Source organism: Cucumis sativus, chromosome 3 (assembly GCF_000004075.3).
Source record: "Cucumis sativus cultivar 9930 chromosome 3, Cucumber_9930_V3, whole genome shotgun sequence".
Taxonomy (NCBI): domain Eukaryota; kingdom Viridiplantae; phylum Streptophyta; class Magnoliopsida; order Cucurbitales; family Cucurbitaceae; genus Cucumis; species Cucumis sativus.
Window position 1 is genome coordinate 37,903,087 of NC_026657.2, and position 23,996 is coordinate 37,927,082.

Sequence of the window (23,996 nt, forward strand, 5' to 3'; positions counted from 1 at the left end):
TATTTACGTAAAGTAAAAATATTGCAAATATAGAAAAACTTGAATCTAATTCTTGAATATGTAAGTTATAGATAAATTATAATACGGGTAGTTTTTTTTTTTTTTTTTGTGATTAGTTCGACCAGCTAAAGCACACCTCAGCTAGTTTCACAGGATAACTTGTTTAACCCTGCAACATTTGGTTATTAGTAGTAGAAGTCTATCATTAATAGGATATCTTACCTTTTTCATAAGGATGATAGAAAAGTTTAATATGAAAGATTGAGTACATCAAGTAAGAAAAGTTGAGTTTAACAAATTTCTCCAAACGAATAAATTTCTTCAATTGTATAAACCAAAATCAGAAGCAACTAATCTCATCACTTAAATTTTGTTACATTCACATCTCTTTAAATTTATTTTGTTATATTCACATTTCTTTAAAAAAAAATACAACTAGGATAATTGTAATGAATGACTATTTGATGAATAATAATCAAGGATATAACAACATTTAAAAATTTTACAAATATAACAAATTATCATTGATAGACTTGTATGATCTATCACTGATAGATCAATATTTACAACATACTCTATCGGTGATAGACTTCTATTATTGATACAGTTGGACAAATTTTGCTATATTTACAAAAAAAAATTAATATTGCTATATATTTAATTATTTTAAATCCAATTGTTAAATTTGCAAATATTCCTTAATATAAGAATTAAATTTGTGACAAACCAGATCATAGTTTAATGTGTGTGAAAATACTTTATGTATTAAAATCTTCAAAGAAAAAAAAAAGGGTAAATTAAGAGAAATGTCCAATTATTGGGTCAAATCCAATGTTTGCTCCTTTGAAATCAAGGAGGTAGATGATATGTCAATTAATTAATCCTTTTCTTTTTTAAAAAATAATCACAATCTCAATTATTAATTTTTTTTTAAAAAAGGGTTGGTCCCACCTCTATGTTAAGCTTTTAAATAATTGAAAATAGGAAAATGAAGATAGACAGCAACCCATTATAGAATGCCCCATTAATGTAAAACCCCAACTTACAACTTTCATATTATGCTTTTTGTTGACAAAATCAAGATTGTATTTGGTAGAGATATCATATTCACTTCTATCTATCTTTTACCAATGGAGGTGAAACAAAATCATACATTCACTTTCAACCAATCTTAAGTGCTTAAAACAAACTTACATTTCTTTTGGTTTATTATTTTAAAGTTTAGTTATTATGAACACAAAAGGATGGAACAAAACAGACAACAGAAAGGGGGAGGATAGGTAGGGTGTGAAAGTATTGATTACATGTAAAATGAGGAGGGTTGCATTGTACAGTTCTCCAAAGAAGGAAAAAAAAAAGAGGCACCTCAAACACACCAGGGCTTGACAATAACATTGGAAGAAAAAACAACCCAAAAGGGTTGTGATGGCCAAAGCCCATGAAAACCACAAGGCACCATAGTTTTTTGAACTGTCCAAAGCAACCACAACAATTACCCATTCACATTTTAAGCCTAAGCCCTAGACCAAAATCCTACAACCCCAAACCATGACCATGACATAAGACACTATTTTTCTAGAACTTGACTCCTATAGAGAAACCAAAGAAGCAAACTGGGAAAAGCTTGGACCTATAATATCGTGGCATCTTCTAGGGGTGGATTATCCAGGCGGATGTAGATTTCGGTACTGTTGTTCTTGGGGAAAATTGGCCATCGAAAGAGGTACATCCCCTCTACTATGCAACAGATAGCTATGATCTGCAAAAAAATGAGAGGGAGATGGCCAAATACCCTTAAAAAAAGTACCAAAATGCTGCATGGACTGGGATGATCCTTTGTAAATATATATATATATATAGATATATATACCCCCCAGAAGTTTATGAAGGGCCCCTGCTCGGAACAGCTGGCTGAAGCTATGAACATTGGCGGTCAACTAGGTTTGGTATGTTATCCTTTTTATGAAAGAATGTCACATCTCCAGAGCTGCTCCACAAGCAGATCAACAGTGCTACTGCTGATAGCATTACAATGCTGGATGTTGAGACCCACAAGAGTCTCACCCAAATTTATCAAGTCTGCCAAGCTTTTCTCCGACACAAATGAACAACCAGAAATCGAAAAGATCTGCAGATTTAGTTGCTTGGCATGTGCTAGAGTTGCAATTCCTGAATCCGTGATCGAGCATTTTGAGACATCGAGATCACTGAGTAACGGGCAGTTGTTTGCAATGGAAGTCATGCTAGCATCAGTGATCTTCTTGCAACTGTCGAGATTAAGCATTTTAAGGGTCGAACCATGGTGCTCCATTAGGGATGAAACGACCTCGTCGGTCAGGTTGACACAACCATTAAGATTGATCTTCACTAAACCCAACTGACAGTTTTGGAGCCAAGCTAGAAATCCACAATCCTCAATTCCAACAAGTCCACTAAAATCCACATTTTGCAACTGAGGGCATAGCTTGCCCAGTAAAGCAAGGTTTCTGTTGCCAAAACCATGGCAGTTGCGGATGGTCAACGACCGCAAGGATACGCTAGAGGCTGGGATAGGCAATTCAGAGTTAATATCCTTAATTCCCAAGCAGCTTATGAGAGAAAGAGCCTTCAAACTTGCACTGCAGTTCAAAACGACACCAAAGAATCCAAACTGAGTGATCCTGTGGCACTCTTCCAATTGCAAGCATTCTAGCGACCTTGCAGCTTTTGCAAAAGAGACCAGGCCATTATCAGATAAAAACGAACACTTCCTTAGACAGAAGTGCTTTAAATTTGGACTACCCTTTCCAACAGATTCAAGGCCCATGTCTGTCACTCCATTGCAGGAGGAAATTGTGAATGACTTCAATTTTTGTAGTCCATGACCATTACCCATGACCCAGAACCCTTTTTCACTAACATTCTTAAGATCGGTAAGGACAAGGTCAGTAACTGCCTTGCCATAGTGCCCAATAACAGCAAGGGACACATCAGAAACGTTCAACGCCTGAAGCTTTACCTTATTCAAGGCACAAGTGTTCAAAGACAACAAACTAGCAATTCCCTGATCTCCAACGAGTGGGCAATCTTTAATCACAATAGACTTCAGCTTGGGGCAGAACTGCCCAATAGCCCGCATACTTTCATTTCCAATTTTCGCACAAGATTCAATTGTAATATCAGTCAACTTTGGGCAGTTCCTTGCTATTTCAACCACAGCCTTGTCAGATACAGCAGGACATCGACAGAGATCAAGCTTCTCCAACTGGTGAGACGCCTTGGCAATCTCACAAAGACCTTCATCTCTAATAGAAGAAAGATTCCACAAAGAAAGAGCCCTCAGGGATTGACACCCACGAGCAATTGCCTTAAGTCCGAGGTCTGTAACCTTACTGACATGATTATTTCCACGAATCACAAGCTTGCCTAAACCCCCTCGACTTGCAGTTCCAACTGAAATGGCAGCAAGTCTGAGATCTGTCGCCTTCTTGCCTTCCAAACTCCTAGACAGATATCCATCACTCTCAATTTCAATGTCTTCAACCTCCTTTGAGGCCACCTCATCCTCAGATTTCAACTCGTGGGAAGATATATTGCTCAAAAGCATAAGCCATCGTTTAGAAACGGTTGCACAGGCACTCCTTTCTTTGCCATCAGACAACCGTCTGAAAATCTCGAACAGGCACTCATCCGGAAGAATCTCGATAGAAACATTTGCTTTTGATTCAACTTCTTCTCCACCAAACACAAATGGAGCAGTGATGCGAGACCTCTTTCGAGGAGGAAAATAGACATCGACGTGGTGAGGAAGGGACAAGAATAAACTGGAGTCCTTGGGATTTGGGTATATTGACCCACCAGTGCAAAAATCTTCACTACCTGAAATTTCAACAACAAGAACTACACGTTAGATACATAATCCAACTTCACAACAAATCCTCAGATCAAAATACCCCTCAACTTCTAGATCATCGAAAATTTATCAACAGGGAAAAACAAGAAGCAATCTCTGCAAAACTATATTTAATCCTTCAATATTTACTATTGATGTGCTCTATCTTATTCCAAACCTCAAATCTAAATCTGTATGTGAACGATAGATCAACAACACATACAGATCACTTAAAAGCCAAAAGGTAAACTATGATATCTCTTTTCAAGAAACCTACATCTGGCATGGACCGTTCAAGACAATAAAACGGCCAATAAATCAACACACAAATCCATATTCCCTCACAATTCATACCAAGCCATGATCCGCCACCTGGCTAATCAAGGAACTCTCAAAAACTAAACCAATAATTCCAAATCTTACCCTACGATCCAAATAATAATCCAACACCCATACAAAACACGACGCTTAAACCAACCAGCAACCCAATCTAGTCAAATTCAAAGTAGGTAAAACGAAAAAAAAAAGAAAAAGAAAAAAAAACTAACCGGAAAAGGCGAAGAGCTTCGACATGAATATAGCTGGAAAAACCTCGGGAGGTGGTGGAATCTGGAGGGAAATGAAGCGAAAAACCCTCGAAAGAGAGCAAAAAATGAAGAGAAAACGAAGATGATGAAGATGAATTGAGATTGAGATTGAGATTGAGATTGTGAATAATGCATGAGAGAATGGAAGAAGACGGTTGAAACCCTATGAGATAGGGAAAAAAAAAAAAGAGAAAGGAAATGGAAGAAAAAAAGTGAGGAAAAATTGGGAGGTTGAAGCGGTGTAGAAGAAGGATTTATGGTGAGTTCAAGAAAGTTTAGGGTAGATGCATGTACACTTGATTACAACCCAAGTGCAATGTATTTGTTCACAAAGTGGGGTTTCATTGTAATATTCTCCCACCATATTTATATTATTATTTCATTTAAATAAAAACTCCAAAATCAAACCCTTTTTCCTTTTCCTTTTCTTTTCTCTTTTCTTCTTTTCTTCTTTTCTTATTCATTGTCAAATAGTGTTCCATTAAATGTATCAATCTCTATATTTATATTATTGTCTTTTTATTTTTAAACTACCCTATTTTCTAATTTTATACTTAATACCTTCAACTTGGTGAATTCATTTATGTTTATAGAGCTTTTATAGCTCACATAAATTAATTAGATTAAGATTCAAACCAATAGAAATTCAAAATAATTAGACTTCCTTTAATTTGTATTTGAATATAATAAAGATGGATAGACGACGTATAGAAGTAATTGATCATATATCAATATACTAAGTCTTCTTTAAATCTCCTATCCTGAATATATTTTCGGTTGTCGTATCAAACAATCTTCATTCAAAAATATATTTTTTAATATATTATATTGAATAAAATTATTATGAATTTGGCTATTATCTAGTTTGTAAGATATTATATAGAGAGAGAGTTGGAAATTAAATAAATTTACTAATGTCTTACTTTTAACACCATATTTCATTAAAGTAAACACTTCAACAATAAACTTTAATATGTATATATACACACACGAAACAATACTTTGATGTAACCTTAGATTGCATTCTTTCTTCTTTTTTTTTCGTTTATTTCAATTTTAATACAAACAAAACCTATATATCATAAAAATATGGTTGAACAATAGAGTGAAATGTAAAAAGAAATTAGGGTAACTTTCAATACATATAAATACTGAAAAATAATAATAATAAGAGTAAACAATAATATTTAATTTAAGTTTCCTCTTAAATTTTTGGTGACATGATATTTTTGTTTTAATTTTTTTTGTTTCATTTTAAACACAATTAAATTAAATATTGTGATTAATAATACATTTACTCTCATTCAACTAATTAATTTTTTTATAAAATATATAATAATTGAACTTAATAATATATTTGTTAGAACGAGATTTTCAAATAAATTTAATTTGTGGAGTTGAAGTTGTGTTGATTTGATGTGATGTGATTCGATCTCTAGAATTTGATCATTTAATTCTCTCTTGACTGAATGTGCTTGATTTGGAGAAATTGAGGAATTTGGAGGAAACGGAGCTCCGATGTTCTTCTAGTTTTTGGGAGAATTTTCTCTAGACCTTATGAAGTAAAAAAATTTCCATGGACAATTTCTCTATTTATAAAATTATCTGGTGGGCTTTATAAGCTTGAGCTTGGTGGTCCATCGATGAATCCAATGAGCTTAACCACCTAGATTTGGGTCACATTTATCATTTTGACTCAGTTAAGCTTATTTTTGGGCTTAATTGAACTTATGTCAAGTACATAATAGAAAAATTGTAATTGATGACCATTTTAGGAATAATAATTAAGGATATAGCAACATTTTAACAAAATGCAAGTATAACAAAACTATCAGTGATAGACTTGTGTCGCTAATAGACTTCGTATGGTCTATCAGTGATAGACCAATATTTGCAACACGGTCTATCGGTGATAGACTTATATCATTGATAGAATTTGACAAATTTTGCTATATTTGTAAATTTTTTTAAATATTGCTATATACTTAATTATTTTGAATCTAATTGCTGAACTTACAACTATCCCTAAATAATATTTAATTAAACCAAAATAATTAACTTGATCTAATGGTTACAATGAAATGACCGATTTATGTTTTCAATTTTAATTTGGAACACATATCAATTTTTTAAAATTAATCTCAAATTCAATTATGTGTACTTTTAATCATTAATTTAATAAATAATGTAGCAATTTATAATTGTTCTAAAAATTTCCAATTTAACAATTACACTATACTATATGATAAAAGTATGGAACCATTAGTTTTTATAGTAATAATAATTTATATCTCATTCACTTAATTATATGTTATAATTTAGTTACTATCTCTCTACAATATTCCTAAATAGGAATTGACCTTTGGCATCAATTTGGGTCCATTCAAACTTATGAAGATGAGGATGAAACTATTCAATGAACATACTTTATTTTATGAATGATAAATATTTGCAATGTATTCGTAATTAATTTTACTTTTATGGACAATAAATTGAAAAATTAAAAAAAAAAAAGTACATACATTTGAAATGGCATTTTTATAGAAAAATATAATAAAAAAGGAAGAAACAAAATAGGGTTTGTGGTACACGTGTCATTCAATGAATTAAACCTTGATTTTGAAGTTGAACTCCGTTATGTATTAGTTGTTTCCGTGTCGTATTAACTCAAACTCCATTTGTTTTTTATGCCGTCTTCCATTTTAAAGTTTCTATTCATTGCATGCATGCATAGTATGATAACATTTTTCATCAATGTTTTCTTCTATTCATGTGAAGTGAATCAATATTTTCTACATATCTTAATTTGTTTAACTGGTTAAAAGTCATTTTTAGGTTTTAGATATATTATTTGTATTGGGCTTTGTTGTGGATGTCCGATGGCGTTCTGTCTATGTAATTTAGTCTTGAGAGGTTCTCGCATTGTTGTTGTGTCAAACTCATATTACACTGAATTGATGTTTAAGTTAGTACGAAAAGTGGGTAATAGGGTTTTGTATATTGTCACGCCCCTACCTCATCCCTCTCTCGCAATTTTGAGCACAAACAGGACTTTGGCAGCTCCAATGCCTTTATTGTGTTGTTAGAACGCTCGGGTCTAAACTTAGTTTTTACTAAAAGAAAACTTCAAATTCACTTAAAGGGAACGTCGAAACACCTGTTCTTAAGAACTTAAGCTTATAATTAGAAAATTTGCTTCGCGGTACGAGAACGAAACAGTTAAGAACTTAAAACTTTTATTCAGTTCTTAACAAACTTAGTACAATTACAAGGTGAATACTTAAAGAACTTCAAAATTCTAAACTTAAACTCAAATTGCTTGTCCATCTCTTAACGCCTAACACAACACATCGTCTTCGCCTTCTCTACCCAGTTTTCTCGCTTCACTTACCTATGAAAGAGAAAACTTAAAAGGTAAGTCTAACACTTAGTGAGTGACATTTTGGGAAAATTATTAGGGAATACAAGTATATGTGTAAGTTCATTTTGAAAGAACGATTTCACAATGCCCTCATCATACGCTAAAAAAATTAAACACTACATTTAGCTTCTACTTATTCCTTTCGCCAGGACATTGGATCATCCTCACGCATAGGCTACTGTGAAGACTTATTTCATCAGTAACATCCTTGAAGATTTACATGTTCAATTCCAGTTACTCAACGTGGACAACTCAAATGCAGATCTCTCAATGCATCCATTGACCTTCTTACTATGTGGAGCACTCAATGCATAGTTGCCTATATTCTTAGGTGCACATATACTAGCCAGCTTATGATAAGAATAAATCTAATGGTTTACTCGCATATATACAAACAACGAAACATGAAATGCCCTAACTTGAAAACTTTTCTACTTGGAACATACTTTTAAATGGTGATGCTTCTCTTATAAAACATAAATAAGTTTGTATATGCATTATACATATCATAACATGACTCGAAAGAAAAGTTTTAGATTTGTTCTTTTCTTTGGAAGGGTCACTCACAAAAACTATACGTTTTCTCTTAACCCCTTTATTGACACTTCTTATTCATCTCCTTATATGGTGTCTTTTTGGTAGAGCTTCAACACTTAGAACTCTATTATAACTTCATTTGAACACTAAAGGCCCATTTATATTAATCCTAATCATGCTTAATTATGACCTAACACATAAGAAGCTAACTAATTCTGATTAATTAGTCATCCTCCTTTCCTTCAACTTTGTGTTATCTTGTCTTAGCACAACATCTACCTTTATTATACGTACTTCCTTTACTCGCGTCGCCTAGTCAAAATGCATGCTCCTTCCTTAGCACACACCATTCTTATACTTGGTCATCTTAACTCCCCTGATCTTGAAACGCATAGTAGTACTTAATAATTTGTTATAGCTTCCTTCTTCATAACCTCTCTACTCTAGAATGCAGGCTTCACATATATGATCCTTTGGAGATTACTTACTTTCTCCATTTGGGTAATTGAATGAGATTGTTTATAAGTTTATCCTCTGATACACATTTATGATTATGTGAGACGATAGTGGTGTTAGGGACACTTCTGGTGCTCTAGGTTGTATGGTGCCAATTTAGATCCAACTTTGTTATAATTTTATTTATCCACCGACTCGATCACCTGGTCCACTCAAACTTCATGACACTAAAACATTTCTCTTTTAGGATGTGCATTCCCTATGCCTCGTCCCTTGACCATGTGGGGCTTAGGCCACCAAACAGATATTAACATTCTATCGATGGAAAATATAGATTTTAAATTCAATTACAAGTTATACTTCAAGTTATTTTTAATACAACAAATAAAGTACGTGTTGAGTATTATTTAACATTTACGTTTTTTTAAAGAGATCTTTAAGTCATGTTTTTTTTTTCTTTTGACCTACATACATATCAATGTGTCATATAGATTATTTAACTTAAAAAAAGAAAAAATCTAATAAATTTATAAACTTTCAATTTTATATTTAATTTACTCATGATATATTCAACCTATCTTTTTACCACAAAAGAAAACTATCAGTACACATGAAATCGAACACATTCACTATCATATTTAATAGTTTCATCAAATTTAAGGAAAAACATTAAACATATCATAGATTACTTAGACGACAGAAAATTAAAAGTTAAAATTTTCTTTACTATCTGGACTAAACTTATAAACTAATCTACAATTGGTATAACAAAACTTAATTAATTGGAAAGTTTACATAAAGATGAGATGGAAATCACATGAAATCTGTTGTTAAAAGAAAAAAGATTACAACACACACACACATAGGGGAAATTTTGCAAGTTGATTATGAATCAAAGCTTTACAGCTAATGAAGCTTAGAAGCCAGCACAAGTTCATGAAATATTATTATTGTTATTGTACATTTGATCTTCAAATCAACTTAAATCCACCATTCCAAATCTACAAAAAAAAAAAAAAAAAAAAAAAAAGGATTATAAAATTCTATTTTCCCTTTTCAATTTTTGTATAGATTAATTGATCAATATCAAATCAAACAGGTCCCAAGTTGATATTATTGTATTTGAAGGTTTGAAAGATTTTTGTACTTAATTTATTATTATTATTAGAAATGAAAAATAAAATAAAAGAACCACTTGTGGTAAAGACATGCATGTGTGTGGGATCCAAGCAAGCACAGCCTCAATTTGTTGGAATTTTCACAGTGCTTTGTTCTTCCATCCCCAAAAATTTCAACAAATTAAAAGTGCTTTTGTCTTCTTTCATTCATTGTGTTTCCATTCCTTTTTCTTCGGTGCTCGTAAATGATAACAAATTCAAATAACTCGTTTATAATTTTAGTCTCTCTACTTTTCGTTCATGACTAATCTTGAAAGCTAACAGAAGGTAATATAAATTATAATAACAACGACATTGATTCGCCTCCATAAAGTTGATGGATAATTAGTTATTCAAATAAGGAAACTTGAGAATGAACCTTATTGATTAATCACCCGATTGATCAAATTAAACAACATGGCTACGTGATGATAATGTAAACAACTTTAATTAAGTTTCTAAAATTAACGAGCATTATTAATCTCACACCCATGTATACTTAACCTACGTAAATGTCGATTAGATCATAACAATTAGGTTTGGAAATTCGAAGTGTCACTGTAGTAAATTATGAAAAAAAAAATAGTTTTTAAATTAGTAAATAAACATTTTGTGAATTTTAAACCAGTTAACGTGTTTATAATTTATTAAAATTTTATCAATTGTTTTTATGTTGATAATTTATGAAAATGTAGAAACATTGATATACGATCAAAGTATGATTATACAGTTAAAAGTAGAATAATTTATGTTTCTTTTTCGTGTTTAATACGTAATAGGAATTGGATTTGAGAAGTTCGTTAAAAACACGTAATTTGTTTTTATTATAAAGTTTATATAAGGAAATTGAATGGAAGTAAATATTAGAAATGAGAAGATTAAAATAAAATGTATGAGTTGTTTTATTCCATTTTGGTACCATCTAGGGCGATGTGCTCACAAGTTGGCAAAGGTACATTGTACGTAATCATGAAGAAATATCAAATACTCAACTTGAAGCATTTTTGAATCATTTTATATGTTCTTCTTCTCTTTCCTTTTTTGTTATTTATACTTTGTAAGAAAAAAAATATACTCTTTTCCTCAACCAAACCTATTCGTATACTCAACGTTCAAATTATCACCGACCGATTTGATCAAGTTTAAACTGATTTTAACTATAAAAATCTTACAAACCAAACATCGATATTGATTGATTTAAGTGATTGAATTTTTTTTTTAAATGTCGTTGGTGTGAATTTTTCTCTAACGGACATCGACCAAACCTCTAATAATAATAATGATGATAAACTCTTTTGTTCTATAAAGTAATGATTTAGTAATTTGACTTGAATAGCTAATTTAGTAATCTTTACACAATGATTTTGCTTCTTAAAAACAACAGATATATCCATTAAACCCACTCAATAAAGAACATGTCAAGTTAATGCTTCCATTTGCCTCCACTAACCTTTGTTTCTTCTCTTTATTGTTTGAGATATTTTCCCCTACTACATATTCTATATATTTAGCTTCAAATTTAATCTCCATTTCTTTCTATAATATCAATAATTATAGTTTATATATTTTTTAGAGTTAATTTTTATCAATATTAATTCAATTTTAACGAACACTCCTGCTAAAATATCATAATCATCTCTATATTTTAAAATTCATTAAATTTTAGTTCTAACATTTTCAATCGATCTTTAAAAAGGTTAAACATCATTCAAATTTCATTAACTTATTTGTTTTTAATTAAAATGACTATATATATACACGTATAAAAATATATTTGATATAATTGTTTTAATTGGGAAAGAATTACAAAAACTTAGGGTTGAAATTGCCATTATTATACCTTCAATTTTTAAATTTAAAATTTATATAAATGGTAAAATTGAGTCAAATTGAACCTTTCAAACTTATAACAAAATTATATAAATGGTGACATTTGTATAAGATTGATAGTTCAATTTTAGCATGTGTGGGGTCTAATTATTTATACTATTATTATAATTAAATTTAATTATTTAATTTTAACGTTAAGGTCTAATATTTAGAATTAAAAGTTTGAGAGCTAATTACTACTAACCTATATACTTCATAAATGACTTCTGCAAACTTTGCCATTGTTTTATTAGGTAGATTTAAATACGACTAAAATGACAATTCACTAAACATATAAAAAATAATGAGTAAAATAGAAAAATAAAATTTGAAAAGAAAGGCCATTGTAATAAAGGTTAAATTAAAAAGTAGGGTTAGTAGGTTTGGTTAATTGGAAATTGGAAATTGAGGCCAAACGCGGAATCCAGATTCATTCATCTGCACCGGTTTTTCAAAAACACCGCATCAAAGAAACGGCCCCCCCTCCCTTCCTTCATTAATTAATTCATTTTCTTCCGTTTTTCCTCCCAACGGCTTCCAAATTTCTTCTTTTTATATATATATATATATATTAATACGAGAGGAAATTATATACAATACAACGGATAACTATTAGGGATAGAATTTGCTATAATTTATAAAATTTACTATTTTTAAAAATTATAAGATGAGAAATATAATATATATATATATATATATATATATATATATATATATATATATATATATTTCATTGGTTTTTTAAACAATGATAATAAATTTTGTCTTTTAATAGTTTGTTATATGAGTGTGAATAGTTTGTCAATTTTTCTATTTTTAAAAAAACCTTTTGCTTTTGTGTATCAAAAATATTTATAAATATAGTTCATTTACTGTCAATAATAGAATCAATAGACTAATGAAAAATTGAACCGATTGACGAAATTAAAGTTGTCCAGTCGAAAAATGAAAGGGTTCAATTTGTGCTTGTTTTAAATTCTAAATCGATTTTTTTTAAAAAAATACTTTTAAATTAATTTTTACTTCTTCATAATCAGTGTTTATTTTGAACATTTACTAAACCGATATTTTTTTTTTTTAAATGGTAATATCCAATTTGTGGTAGGAAGTTTTTGTTGGTTTGGTTATGAATTTACCTTAATGCCCTTTAACCACTACATCCATATATGTTAACAACAACGAGTTAGGTTTGAATTATTCCCTCTTTTATTTGAGATATAATGAAGTTCAAAATTTGGCATCTAAACACATTGATTGGAGATTTGAAATATAATTAATTAAGAAAATTGAAAATAGTAATTTCTACATTTTCATGATAATTAAATTATTCCACTTTTTTTTAAATATCTTATGTTTGTTTAGACTTATTCTAATATTTTTATTATCTCATTTCTCAAACTTTATTTAAATATACTTATCATATCATCTTTAACCTAAGTTTGGTCCAAACTTGAAATCAATTTCTTTCCATAACCTACTTGAGATCAAATTATTGCAGATCTCACCAAATGAATAAATAAATAGATAAAAAAAGATTGCATAATCATTTGAATGTTAAAAGAGGAAATCTTGAACCTTTTGATGTTATAATATATAAGAATAACGTATTGGTAAAGTAAGTAAACGTATCTCAATTGGTATTGTGTTCGTATTATCAATCTCGAGTCAAAAGATTTGATTATCCTTCACATGTTGCAAATAAAAATAATAAATAAACAAACAATAGAATTTCAAACAAAAAACTAAGGCAAGTAGCAAAAATCACTTTGAAGTATATATCCAAATTATAATAGTAGTTGTAATTACACCTTCAAACATGGACGGATTTATTAAGGAGCCAGGAGACACGTGACCCCTCACATTATCGATTTTTATATTTTAATATTATTTTTGAAGATATATATTAAATAATACTTTATTTTAACTTAATTTTGGTTATGGTGTAGTGACTGTGCCCTCACTGTAATATCACTAGGTCAAGAAATTGATTCTTGTTTATTACAGTTAATTTTACGAAATAGTTTTTATTCGAAATATCAATAATTTTATTTTCTTAAATATCAAATTTGATTCAAACTTCCACTCTCTCAACAATATTCTATGAAAAAATGTATTACATTACAAAAAATCATGTGGAAATTGTTAGTATTTCTTTATCGCTACAAATGTAGTGAATGTTATTGGAACATTAGTGAAACGTCGAGATATATTTTTTTTACATTTTTTAATGTGTTTATTATACAGTGCCCGGTCCCACTACCTTCAAAATTTTCAATGGTAAAAATTGAACCCTCAAGCATATCATAATTATGGATATTGAACCCTCTAATTTATACAAAATGTTATAGTTTATACAATTATGTAAGTTTGAAGGACCAGTATAATTGCAACGATCGTTACGAAAAAAGAGTAAAGAAAAGAAAAAGGTAAAGTGGGCCCATGGGGGGTGGTTTCAAAAGAAAGAAAGAGAAAAGACATTGTATTGGATCAATGTTATGGGCTATGGTGGGCAGCCCAAAGTGGGGGATAGCCAATGTCATTTCTCAAACCATATTATCTCTTTGTCTCTTTCTTTCTTTCTTTATACCATATTTTTTAAAAAAATAGCAACATATTGAAATAAAATTTTATTAAACTCTCCTATTTAAGTTTTTCTATATTTAAAATTAAAATTTTGCCACAAAAGTTTCAAATTATAAATTTTGAAATTTTGAATATTCACATTTTCTTTTTAATCGAGTTTAAAATCTAAACATTTAATATTTTATTAGTCATTTTTTTAGAAGTGTTTAGATGTGAATTTGGTTTTTAAAGATTTATCCAAAATAGATTATTTTAAAAATTGCATTATTTCAATTTTCCAAACAATACTATTTCTCATTAACATATTTAATATGAATAAAAAAATACAAAGTATTCGAAAAGAATTAAATTTATTTTGTCAAATCAAACTCAATTCAAGAATAATTAACATACTCTTTCGTGAATTTCGACTATTGATATAGCTAACATTTTTAGGTTCCGCCTCCCACGTTTTGTTTTTTCTCCGTCACTATAACTATTATTATTTAATAATAAACATATTCCCACATTTTAGAGTTCTTTTTTTCTTTTCTACTTTGTTCAAAAGCACGTGCATATAAACTATCTCCCACGTTTTCTTATTCAATGCCATCCACTAAGTAAAATATTGATAGAATAATATATGTTCTAAAAGATAATCATAAGCATTATTTCTTTATGAATTGAACTTCTTTTAAAAAAATAATATAAATAGGTTCAACATATTCACATTCATAATCACACACATAAACGTTGCTATATTCAATGTTTTCGATTATGATTTAAGTCAATCAACCCTATAGAGAGTTTAGTGAATAAAAATCGAGTCAATAATTGCTCATCAATTGAGTTAAAGTGTATATAATTATTACATCTTAACTGGATGTGAGATATATAATTAAAGATGAAGCTTAGGTTTTTTTTTTCAAGTGATTACTACGTCACAACAAATATTTAAATGTTATCAAGTCGTTTTTCTTTTCGTAGTAATGTTTTAGAATAGTATTGATAAAATATAATCTTTCAATGGACTAAATTGAATATTTACTGTGTATAATAGACTTTAAAAATATAATTAGGATCAATTATTATCTGTTCGAATATTTGGAATTTAATCGACTCGTGCTATCATGAATGAATTAAAATAAAATAAATAAGCAGTAGAGTAGAAGCAGCCACCCCAAAGTTTTCATATTTCTTTTAACCTATAACATCCCATCATGAATAGTAATAACATTACATTCTTATCTATACTTTCAAACTTTTTTTTCAAATCAAATGGGCTTTTAAGAGGTTGGTTTAAAGTTTTGTTCATTTAACCAAACTATGATGAACAAAAATAAATAAATAAAATATTCATTATCTTTAACGTAAATCTATGTTACTTTTATATTTACAATATTTTGGTGTTATTTTCCATGTTTCATTGATATTAATTTTATGAATATAATATAAAATATCAAATTACTCGAATTTATAAATATAGAAATGTCGAGGTATCAGTATAATTAAATTTGATACTATTTGATACTTTTGAGTGTGAGTAATAAAAATATCAAATATTGATAGTCAATAAAAGGGTAGTCAACCGATCAAAATTGATTTGATTGATTATTTTCAGTTTACCTTGCTTAATTGTATCATACACTATATATATTTTGTTATTACGAGCTCTTATTTTATTTCCTATATAAATTATAGAAACTTAACTATATCAATCTATTCATTCCGTAAAATTTATAAGTTAATCAATTTAGATCTTTTAGTACGAGTGTCGGTGAAAATCTTTCACGCATTAACTCTTAAAATATGCGTAGATTTTTTTAAATATTTGTTTTTACAAAATGAACTATTAGAGTAATTGTATAAGCGATAGCTATGACTAAAGTCTAAATTGATACATTAAGCAAGTTTTGAGTTAATCGATACAGTCGTTTTCGAATGAGGTTTTGGATCTCAAATAGCATGTTATAGATGATGTAAAATTAATACACTTACAAAAGTTTAATGTTTGAATTGAAATACTTTAGAGTTTAGGTCTATTTTCAAATATAACAAAATAGAATCAAAATATTTTTAAAAAGTATAGCAAAAATATCATAATCTATCTTGTTCTATTATTATACTTTGCTATATATTTAAAAATATTTTCATCATTTAAAATAAAATTTCTAAAGTTTATTATATAAAATAATAGTAAATATCAAGAGAAGATATATATTGAAATAAGATTTAAACTAAATGAAGAAAAAAAACCTAATCGAGTGGGTCCCACATTTTTTAAAATAATTAGGATTCAAAATATTAACATATATAATAATAATTTTTAAAAATATAACAAAATATATTAAAGTCTATTATACTAAATTAAAAATATTAGTATATAACTGATAGACGATAAACCGTGCAACCCTACAAAGAGTTAAATGTGTGGGCTAATGTGAGTTTGGTTAACAATGGGCCTTGTTGGGCTGGACCAAGAGATTATCATTCTTTTCGAAAGCCCACTTTCTATACATATGAACTCAATTCCAACTATAGTTGAAAAATAATGAATTATTAAATAGGGCGAGTTGCATAAATGACACTTAAACTCATAAATAATAAAATACATACCATCAACAAAATTCACCTCCAACTTTCTTTCGAAATTTCTTAATTAAAAGATATCGCGAATAATAGCTATTAGTGATACATTTTAATTATAGAAATGATTGTTTTGGATGCATCTTTCCTATTTTTCTCACATTCAAAACTACCACTAATAACTATGATTAGTGAATATAATCGATAACTATTATCAACTATAACTTTTTATTTGGTCACAATTACGAGTGTTATTCCTGGTTTTCTCGATTTGAAAACTATCTTGATAACAACCATCGTTCATAGCAAACGATAGCTTCTACAAGTTGATATCACTTATAAGTACAAAGATAACTTTCAATTTGAGAATTGTGTTATAAGTTTTAACTTCTATCAATTAAAAGATTTGATGAGCCCTAATTTTACAGTTTAAGGTGATGAAAGAGCGAAGTTTATCTACTTTTTCTACCTATGGTAACTTGAGTGGTTTACTTTGTTAGTGTTTATTGTTGGACTAGTTGTTGGACAAAAACCTAAGAAATTGGCCTAAACAAACTTCAAACGTTTAAATCTTCAACCACTAATATTATTAACTTAAAAAAAAGTTATTAAATATTATTAAAATATTTGATTCCTAAATCACCCACTAAACTAATACACTTTAAAGAAGAACAAAATATCTAAACTTTTTTTTTAAAAAAAAAATTGTGTCAAGTAGGTTGTCAAACTTTCGATTTTATTAAACTTTGGATGACGGGTAATTCATATTAAAAGTACGATTACGTTTTAACTAGATAATAAAAAATTTAAATTAATAGTAGCTTAGGGTAAACCAAAAACCTAACCGAATCAATGGGTCATTATAAAGAAAGACCTCAAGATGGCCAATAAAAAACAAAACCAACCACTTGATTTATATTCGATTTGATTCAAAGTTTTTAACATTCTTTCTTTCCATTTTTCACTTCTATACTTCTAATTTTGTTTTGAATATTTTTTTTCTTTCTTAGTTTGTCCAATTAATATGTATTATGATACCCTCATTTGAGAGTCGAGATGAACATAATTCAACTGACATAAACGTATAACATTAACATTTTATTATGGATCTATCATCAACCAAAGTCCGTCAATGATACAACCGTTTTTTACTCTCATATTTTGTTATGTTGTATCAATTTTTATCTTAAATTTTTCAAGTAATTAAATGGCGCAATTTATATAATGAATTTGGTTTTTACCGTTTCACCTATTTGACTAGTGAACTTAAGGAAAAGTCGACCATTTTAACGATATCGAAATTTTGTATATATTTAAGTTGATTTAATCAACTAATAACACGAACGTGAATGTTTTTTCTTAACGAAAATATTAATAAATACTAAAATAATCACTTATATCACTAATAAATATGGATTGTAAATATTTTTATCATAAACCTAAAAAGGAGAATAGTAATATTTAGAAAAAGGAGGAAAATGAATAATGAAATTTTGTTTGATAATGAGTAATTGGCGAAACAGGATGTTATTCAATTCAAACACTCCATCTTCCTCACTACAATCATAAATGGCGATTTATGATCTAAACCTCCAAATTTCTTCTTCCCTTTTTCCACATTCACACAATTCTCTCATTTCTATAATTTAATCAATTTTTTTACTTTTTGGGTAGCGCCCAAATTTGAAGTTCCATTCCATTTCAATCCGCCATTACACGGAGAAGAAGAAGAAATTAAATAGTTGCAGAATGGGAGAGAGAAATTGTAATTTGGAGGACTCTCATTTAATTTTGGTTGTTAAGAAGCTGTGTCTTTGTGTTGATCTTTCATGGTTGAGCAGGTGAAAGTTTTTAATGGCCAACCCCATTAAAAAAGTACTCTTCTTCCTCTTCTTCCTCTTCTTCTTCTCCTCCTCCTTATTTTTCTTATTCTTCAGTGACTTTCCAATTTCCCACCGACAATTCTATATAAATGGTTGAAATTATTACTCTTTGTACGTTTTCCTACTCTCTCACCTGTTTTTTCTTTTTCCTATCTCTCTCTCTCTCTCTCTTGTTGAAGGCTCTGAATCTCTCTCTAGAGTTATGGTTTATTCAAGGAAGTTCAGAGGAGTCAGGCAGCGGCAGTGGGGCTCTTGGGTGTCAGAAATTCGCCATCCATTGCTGTAAAATTCCCTCTTTTATTATCTTGTTTGTTCTTATGCTATAAATATAAGTGCCACTGGTTGCAAATTGCTCTGTTACTCTCATTTTCTGTCTCCTGCCCATAACGTGTTTGTTGATTTGCTTGGAATAAACTTTGGCGTCTGTGGCGGCGGATATTTTTGCAGATTTGTACAACCCAATTGTTGTATGTATGTGGGTTATTTGGCTTGTGTTTGTTGGTTCAAACATGCTTTGAAACCCCATATCTTTTTTTGGTTGTCCGTAATTTGTTTGATGATTTGCCTGAAAGGAGTTGTAGATTTGTATTTCTCTGCTGTAAATGTATGCATTGCTTGTGTTTGTTGGTTCAAATGAAGTTATGAAAAAGTGAATTTTCCCGTTTTCTTTCTTATGCCTTCAACGAAGTTTGATGGCCATTAGGCATGCTTAATTGTTTCTGCTCTACATTGCACATTGAGCCTATATTCTTATATTGTTCATGTGATTATTTCTTTGTAGGAAGAGAAGGGTGTGGCTAGGGACATTCGACACGGCGGAGGATGCAGCACGAGCGTACGATCAAGCAGCCATTTTAATGAATGGCCAAAACGCCAAGACCAATTTCCCTGCATCAAAAGACCACTCTGAAGAAGCCAGCCATGGCCATGGTTCTTCTCCAATGTCTCCAAAAGCACTTTCGGAGCTACTCAGCACAAAGCTCAGAAAGTGCTGCAAGAACCCATCTCCTTCCTTGACATGCCTACGACTCGACTGTGACAACGCTCATATCGGTGTATGGCAGAAGCGTGCAGGCACTCGAGCCACTTCCAATTGGGTCATGAGGATTGAGCTAGGGAAGAAAGAGGTACCTTCGCCTGAATCGACAAGCCAAGAAGCCGATGGCGATGGCGATGGCGATGGTGATGACCACCAAAATGAAATTGATGAAGAAGACAGAATTGCAATGCAAATGATTGAAGAGTTACTCAATTGGAACTGCCCTCTTCCTTCAACTTCCAGCTAAGTACAGGATCTCAACACAAAACTCTACTCCCAAAATTTAAAAATAAAAAAATAACACCCATTAGATTAAAACAAAGAGGCTTAATTAATCTGTGTTTGACTGTCTATGTGTGTATGTATATATTCATATATGTTTTTATTCCTATTTTTCTGTTACTTTCAGCTTATATATAAAGCTGTTTATGGGACTTGGGAAGCTCAAAATCTGTATAGAGACGGAGCTTTTGCATATACATAAGTTTGCTGTTTTATGTCATCTTTTGTAATTCACATATATATATTTGGAAAAGGTATATATAATATAAAGGGAAAAGTTTGAAGATGATGATGAGACTTTTTCACTCTCATTTTTTGTATTTTCATGTTTTATATATTATGTGAGATTTTTTTACCAATTTTTTCCTGATTTTTCAAAATACAATACGGTGTAAAATATGATGTGAAAAATATATATTTACGGCCATGTAACAAAAGTAAAAATCTCATCAAACTGAACATTTTTTAAAATCCTTCTTATCTTTCTTCTCGAACCTTTTTTCTTTTTCATAGTCTTTTTCTCAATTTTAAAAAAATATTTTTTCTTCTTTTCTATCATTTTGTTCATCTTATAGTCAAATCTAATATATAAACGATAGTTAAAATTTGACTATCCAAATTTAAAATAGTGTATAAAAAATCTTGGTAAAATATCATTGTCGCTTTTTTCTTACATTTTTTAAAAGATTCCTAAAATATATATTTTTTATTATTGATATTTTTTCTTCCCATTAAATCGTCTATATTTAAAAGGGCAATAGATCCTTTATTATAGCTCGTATTTTATAAGTTATTTTTAGTATATATATATATAAAACTTCTTTATCGTCGGTATGTTTATATGTCAAGTGAAATTATATACATATAATTTGACAAATACATTCATTTATATAAAACATCATAAAAATGAAACCTAAACTTTGTTGGGAATAAAATGCAACCTAATTTGTTGAACATTCACAATCATATTATTTCAAATGTAATTGACGTTTATAAACTTGCTCCAAAAATGGATACAACGAGAACGACTTTATTGTGCTAATGAGTATAGACGTTGATCCCACAGAAAGAGTCTTAGTTGACTCAAATATTCTAAACAAAGATTGTCATTATGATGAGCTAACTTTGATAATGATCGAGGCGAGGAATTGTATTACACCGCTAATAGTTTAGACCATGTTCAGTAACGATTTGATTTTTTAATTTTTAATTTTGAAAATTTTTAAACATATAGATACCACTTATTTATTTGCTATCTAGTTTTTACCAAAAAAAAATCAAACTCGAATTTGAAAATTAAAAAGAATTCAATTATTGAATTTAAAAAACTCAATTGATGGAGAATAAATATGTTTAATTTCATCGAACAATATTTAATTTAATTCGTCATCCCATCATCAATCACAATTCAAATTGATTAATAATAATATTATTACGTATGCAAATAATTGGAAAATAGAAACCTTTGCAATTTAGTTGGGCATTTTTATAAATGATTTGTCTGTTATAATTTATGCTTCTCACATGACATGCAATCAATTCTTGCCAAAGCTAATTCGCTATAGATTAATTTCAACTTTTTATTTTTCAAAAATAAATAATAAGATTTATAACAATATATATAAATTTTGTTCCTCTTATAACTATTAGATTCAAAATATTATTATATAACAAAGTTATATAATAAAAGTTTATTTAATTTACCGACAAAAAAAATATATTATTCTATTAACTTTTAAAAAAAAATGTTTTACGTTTAATTATTTTTTTAAATTGTTATTCGATAAAATATAATTTTAACCCTAAATTTATGTTCAACATATCGATGTTGAATGAAAAAAAAAAAAAAAGTACTCTGAATGCTTAGATCACGATAAGGATTGTTTGCTCGTAACGCTCCTTTGAATAGAATCTCCAACTATTGTTGCTTAGCCTTAGTTTTGGAATAGTTTGGGTAGGGCAATATTGGTTTCTTTTAGCATTCTTCTAGGCTTGTGGTTTCTTAAGGTTTAGTCAAGCTAGACTGCAACTGTTCTTTCGTATTTAATTTGGGTTGGGTTTAGTCAGAGTGAAACAGAAACCGTTCCTTTAGGATCAACCTCGTTCATGCCAAGCCTCCAGTTGTTGGTGATACATGTTGTTCATACTCTCCATTGCTTTATTTATAAATTCATGTTTGGCTTTTAGTGCAAATTATTCCGTAACGTAAAAGAAAGAAGTAATATTTTATACAATCGACGATCTAAAATATAAATAAACATATATTCTAGATTTTTTTTTAAAAATGGAAAAAGGGTTTGAGTCTCCAAATTTAAGAATGTAGTTGAAGTTGAAAAAGAAAAACTTTTGGAGGCTGAAAATGCAATTGGAACCACAGAAATGGAAGAGGAAATGGATGGCTGAAGATAGTTTCTTGGGAGTAAGGGTTTGACCATTTGGGCAAACACTTTTCAATTCAATATTTCTCATTTAATACTTCTTTTTTTATTATTATTATTTGAATATATAAATATAAATTTTTTATAGTTTGATATTGTTGATGTGTTTTTAATGCAATTTTAGGCTCCATTTGAATCATGGAATAGTTGCAAATTTAACAATTAGATTCAAAATAACTAAGTATATAGCACAATTTTAAAAAATTTGCAAATATAGCAAAATTTGTCAAATTCTATCAATGATATAAGTCTATCACCGATAGACCATGTTGCAAATATTGGTCTATCACTGATAAACCATACAAAGTCTATCAGTGATACAAGTCTATCAGTGATAATTTTGCTATGTTTGTAATTTTTTAAAAATGTTGCTATATCTTTAATTATTATTTCTAAAATGGTCATCAATTACAATTTCCCTTCAATTATTCTCTTTTCTTTTTTCTTAATAGAAAAATCGTTTTCATCTTCGAAAGATGAAATGTTTTGAAAAACTTGAGAGTTTTTTTTTTTTTTTAATTATATGAAAATTGATGTGATAATTAATTAGGTAAAAGTTAAAAAATATTTGCAGACCAATCACAAATTGTCATGTAATTTACAAAATTAAGGATGAAAAATACAAATAACTGAATTTGAGACTAATTAAAAAATTTGTAGACCCTGCAACTTGATGAGAATCTTATATTGGAGGAGACAAGTACCTTCAAACATCACGACTATTCGCTAAACTAGAAGCAAAACTAAAAGGGATGCACACATAATTCGACAAACTTTTTGGTCTAATTTCCAAGAATGACACGAAGCTGAAGCAAAAGGAGTATGAGATTTTTAAGACTTGTGAGAAAATTGACAAACTCGAATGTGCTCTCATGCATGATGCATATGCTAAAATGGTGTAAGCACTTCACGAATCTTTAGAAAACACACTAGAGGAGTTAAAAAAACCTCAAATGGACTCCCGAATTCCTCTTATTTATCTTTTTTTTTTTGTTATTTTAACTTTAAAGACAGAAATTTGTAATAAATTTCTATAACTCATTTGATATCTTTTTATTTATATAAAGTATGCATACTTCTATTGAATATAACATTGATTTTTGTACCTAAGTTCTTGAATATAGTAGTTTTTTTTTTGGTTAATAGTGATCTTTAATCTATAATTATAATAGTAATTTTGTTGTTTAAGCATAAGGTTGGTATGTAGATAACATGTTTCTTTTTCTGTTTGACAATATTGCAATCGGAAGAATTGAACTTTGTCATAGAAAGTTTATATTAGTTGAATTGTTTTGGTTAACAAATTAA

At 29.3% G+C, this 23,996-nt stretch overlaps 2 protein-coding genes across 3 annotated transcripts; one reads left to right on the forward strand and one right to left on the reverse strand.

Annotated features, from left to right (window-relative positions):
* Positions 1-1,960: 1,960 nt before the first annotated feature.
* LOC101207154 (EIN3-binding F-box protein 1-like) lies at positions 1,961-4,444 on the reverse strand. Its single transcript, NM_001294325.1, has 2 exons — positions 4,420-4,444; positions 1,961-3,858 (listed from the first exon to the last, which is right to left on the reverse strand). Exons 1-2 carry the CDS (start codon positions 4,442-4,444, stop codon positions 1,961-1,963), a joined length of 1,923 nt encoding a protein of 640 aa, NP_001281254.1.
* Positions 4,445-18,602: 14,158 nt separating this feature from the next.
* LOC101206916 (ethylene-responsive transcription factor SHINE 2) lies at positions 18,603-20,539 on the forward strand. Of its 2 annotated transcripts, none has more exons than XM_004136300.3 (3): positions 18,603-18,921; positions 19,109-19,211; positions 19,711-20,539. In XM_004136300.3, the coding sequence occupies exons 2-3, from the start codon at positions 19,132-19,134 to the stop codon at positions 20,213-20,215; spliced, it is 585 nt and encodes a 194-aa protein (XP_004136348.1). In that variant the 5' UTR covers positions 18,603-18,921; positions 19,109-19,131; the 3' UTR covers positions 20,216-20,539. The 2 variants fall into 2 exon arrangements, with proteins under 2 accessions (XP_004136348.1, XP_011652482.1); XM_011654180.2 differs by having other exon boundaries at positions 18,603-18,887.
* The last annotated feature ends 3,457 nt before the right edge of the window (positions 20,540-23,996 follow it).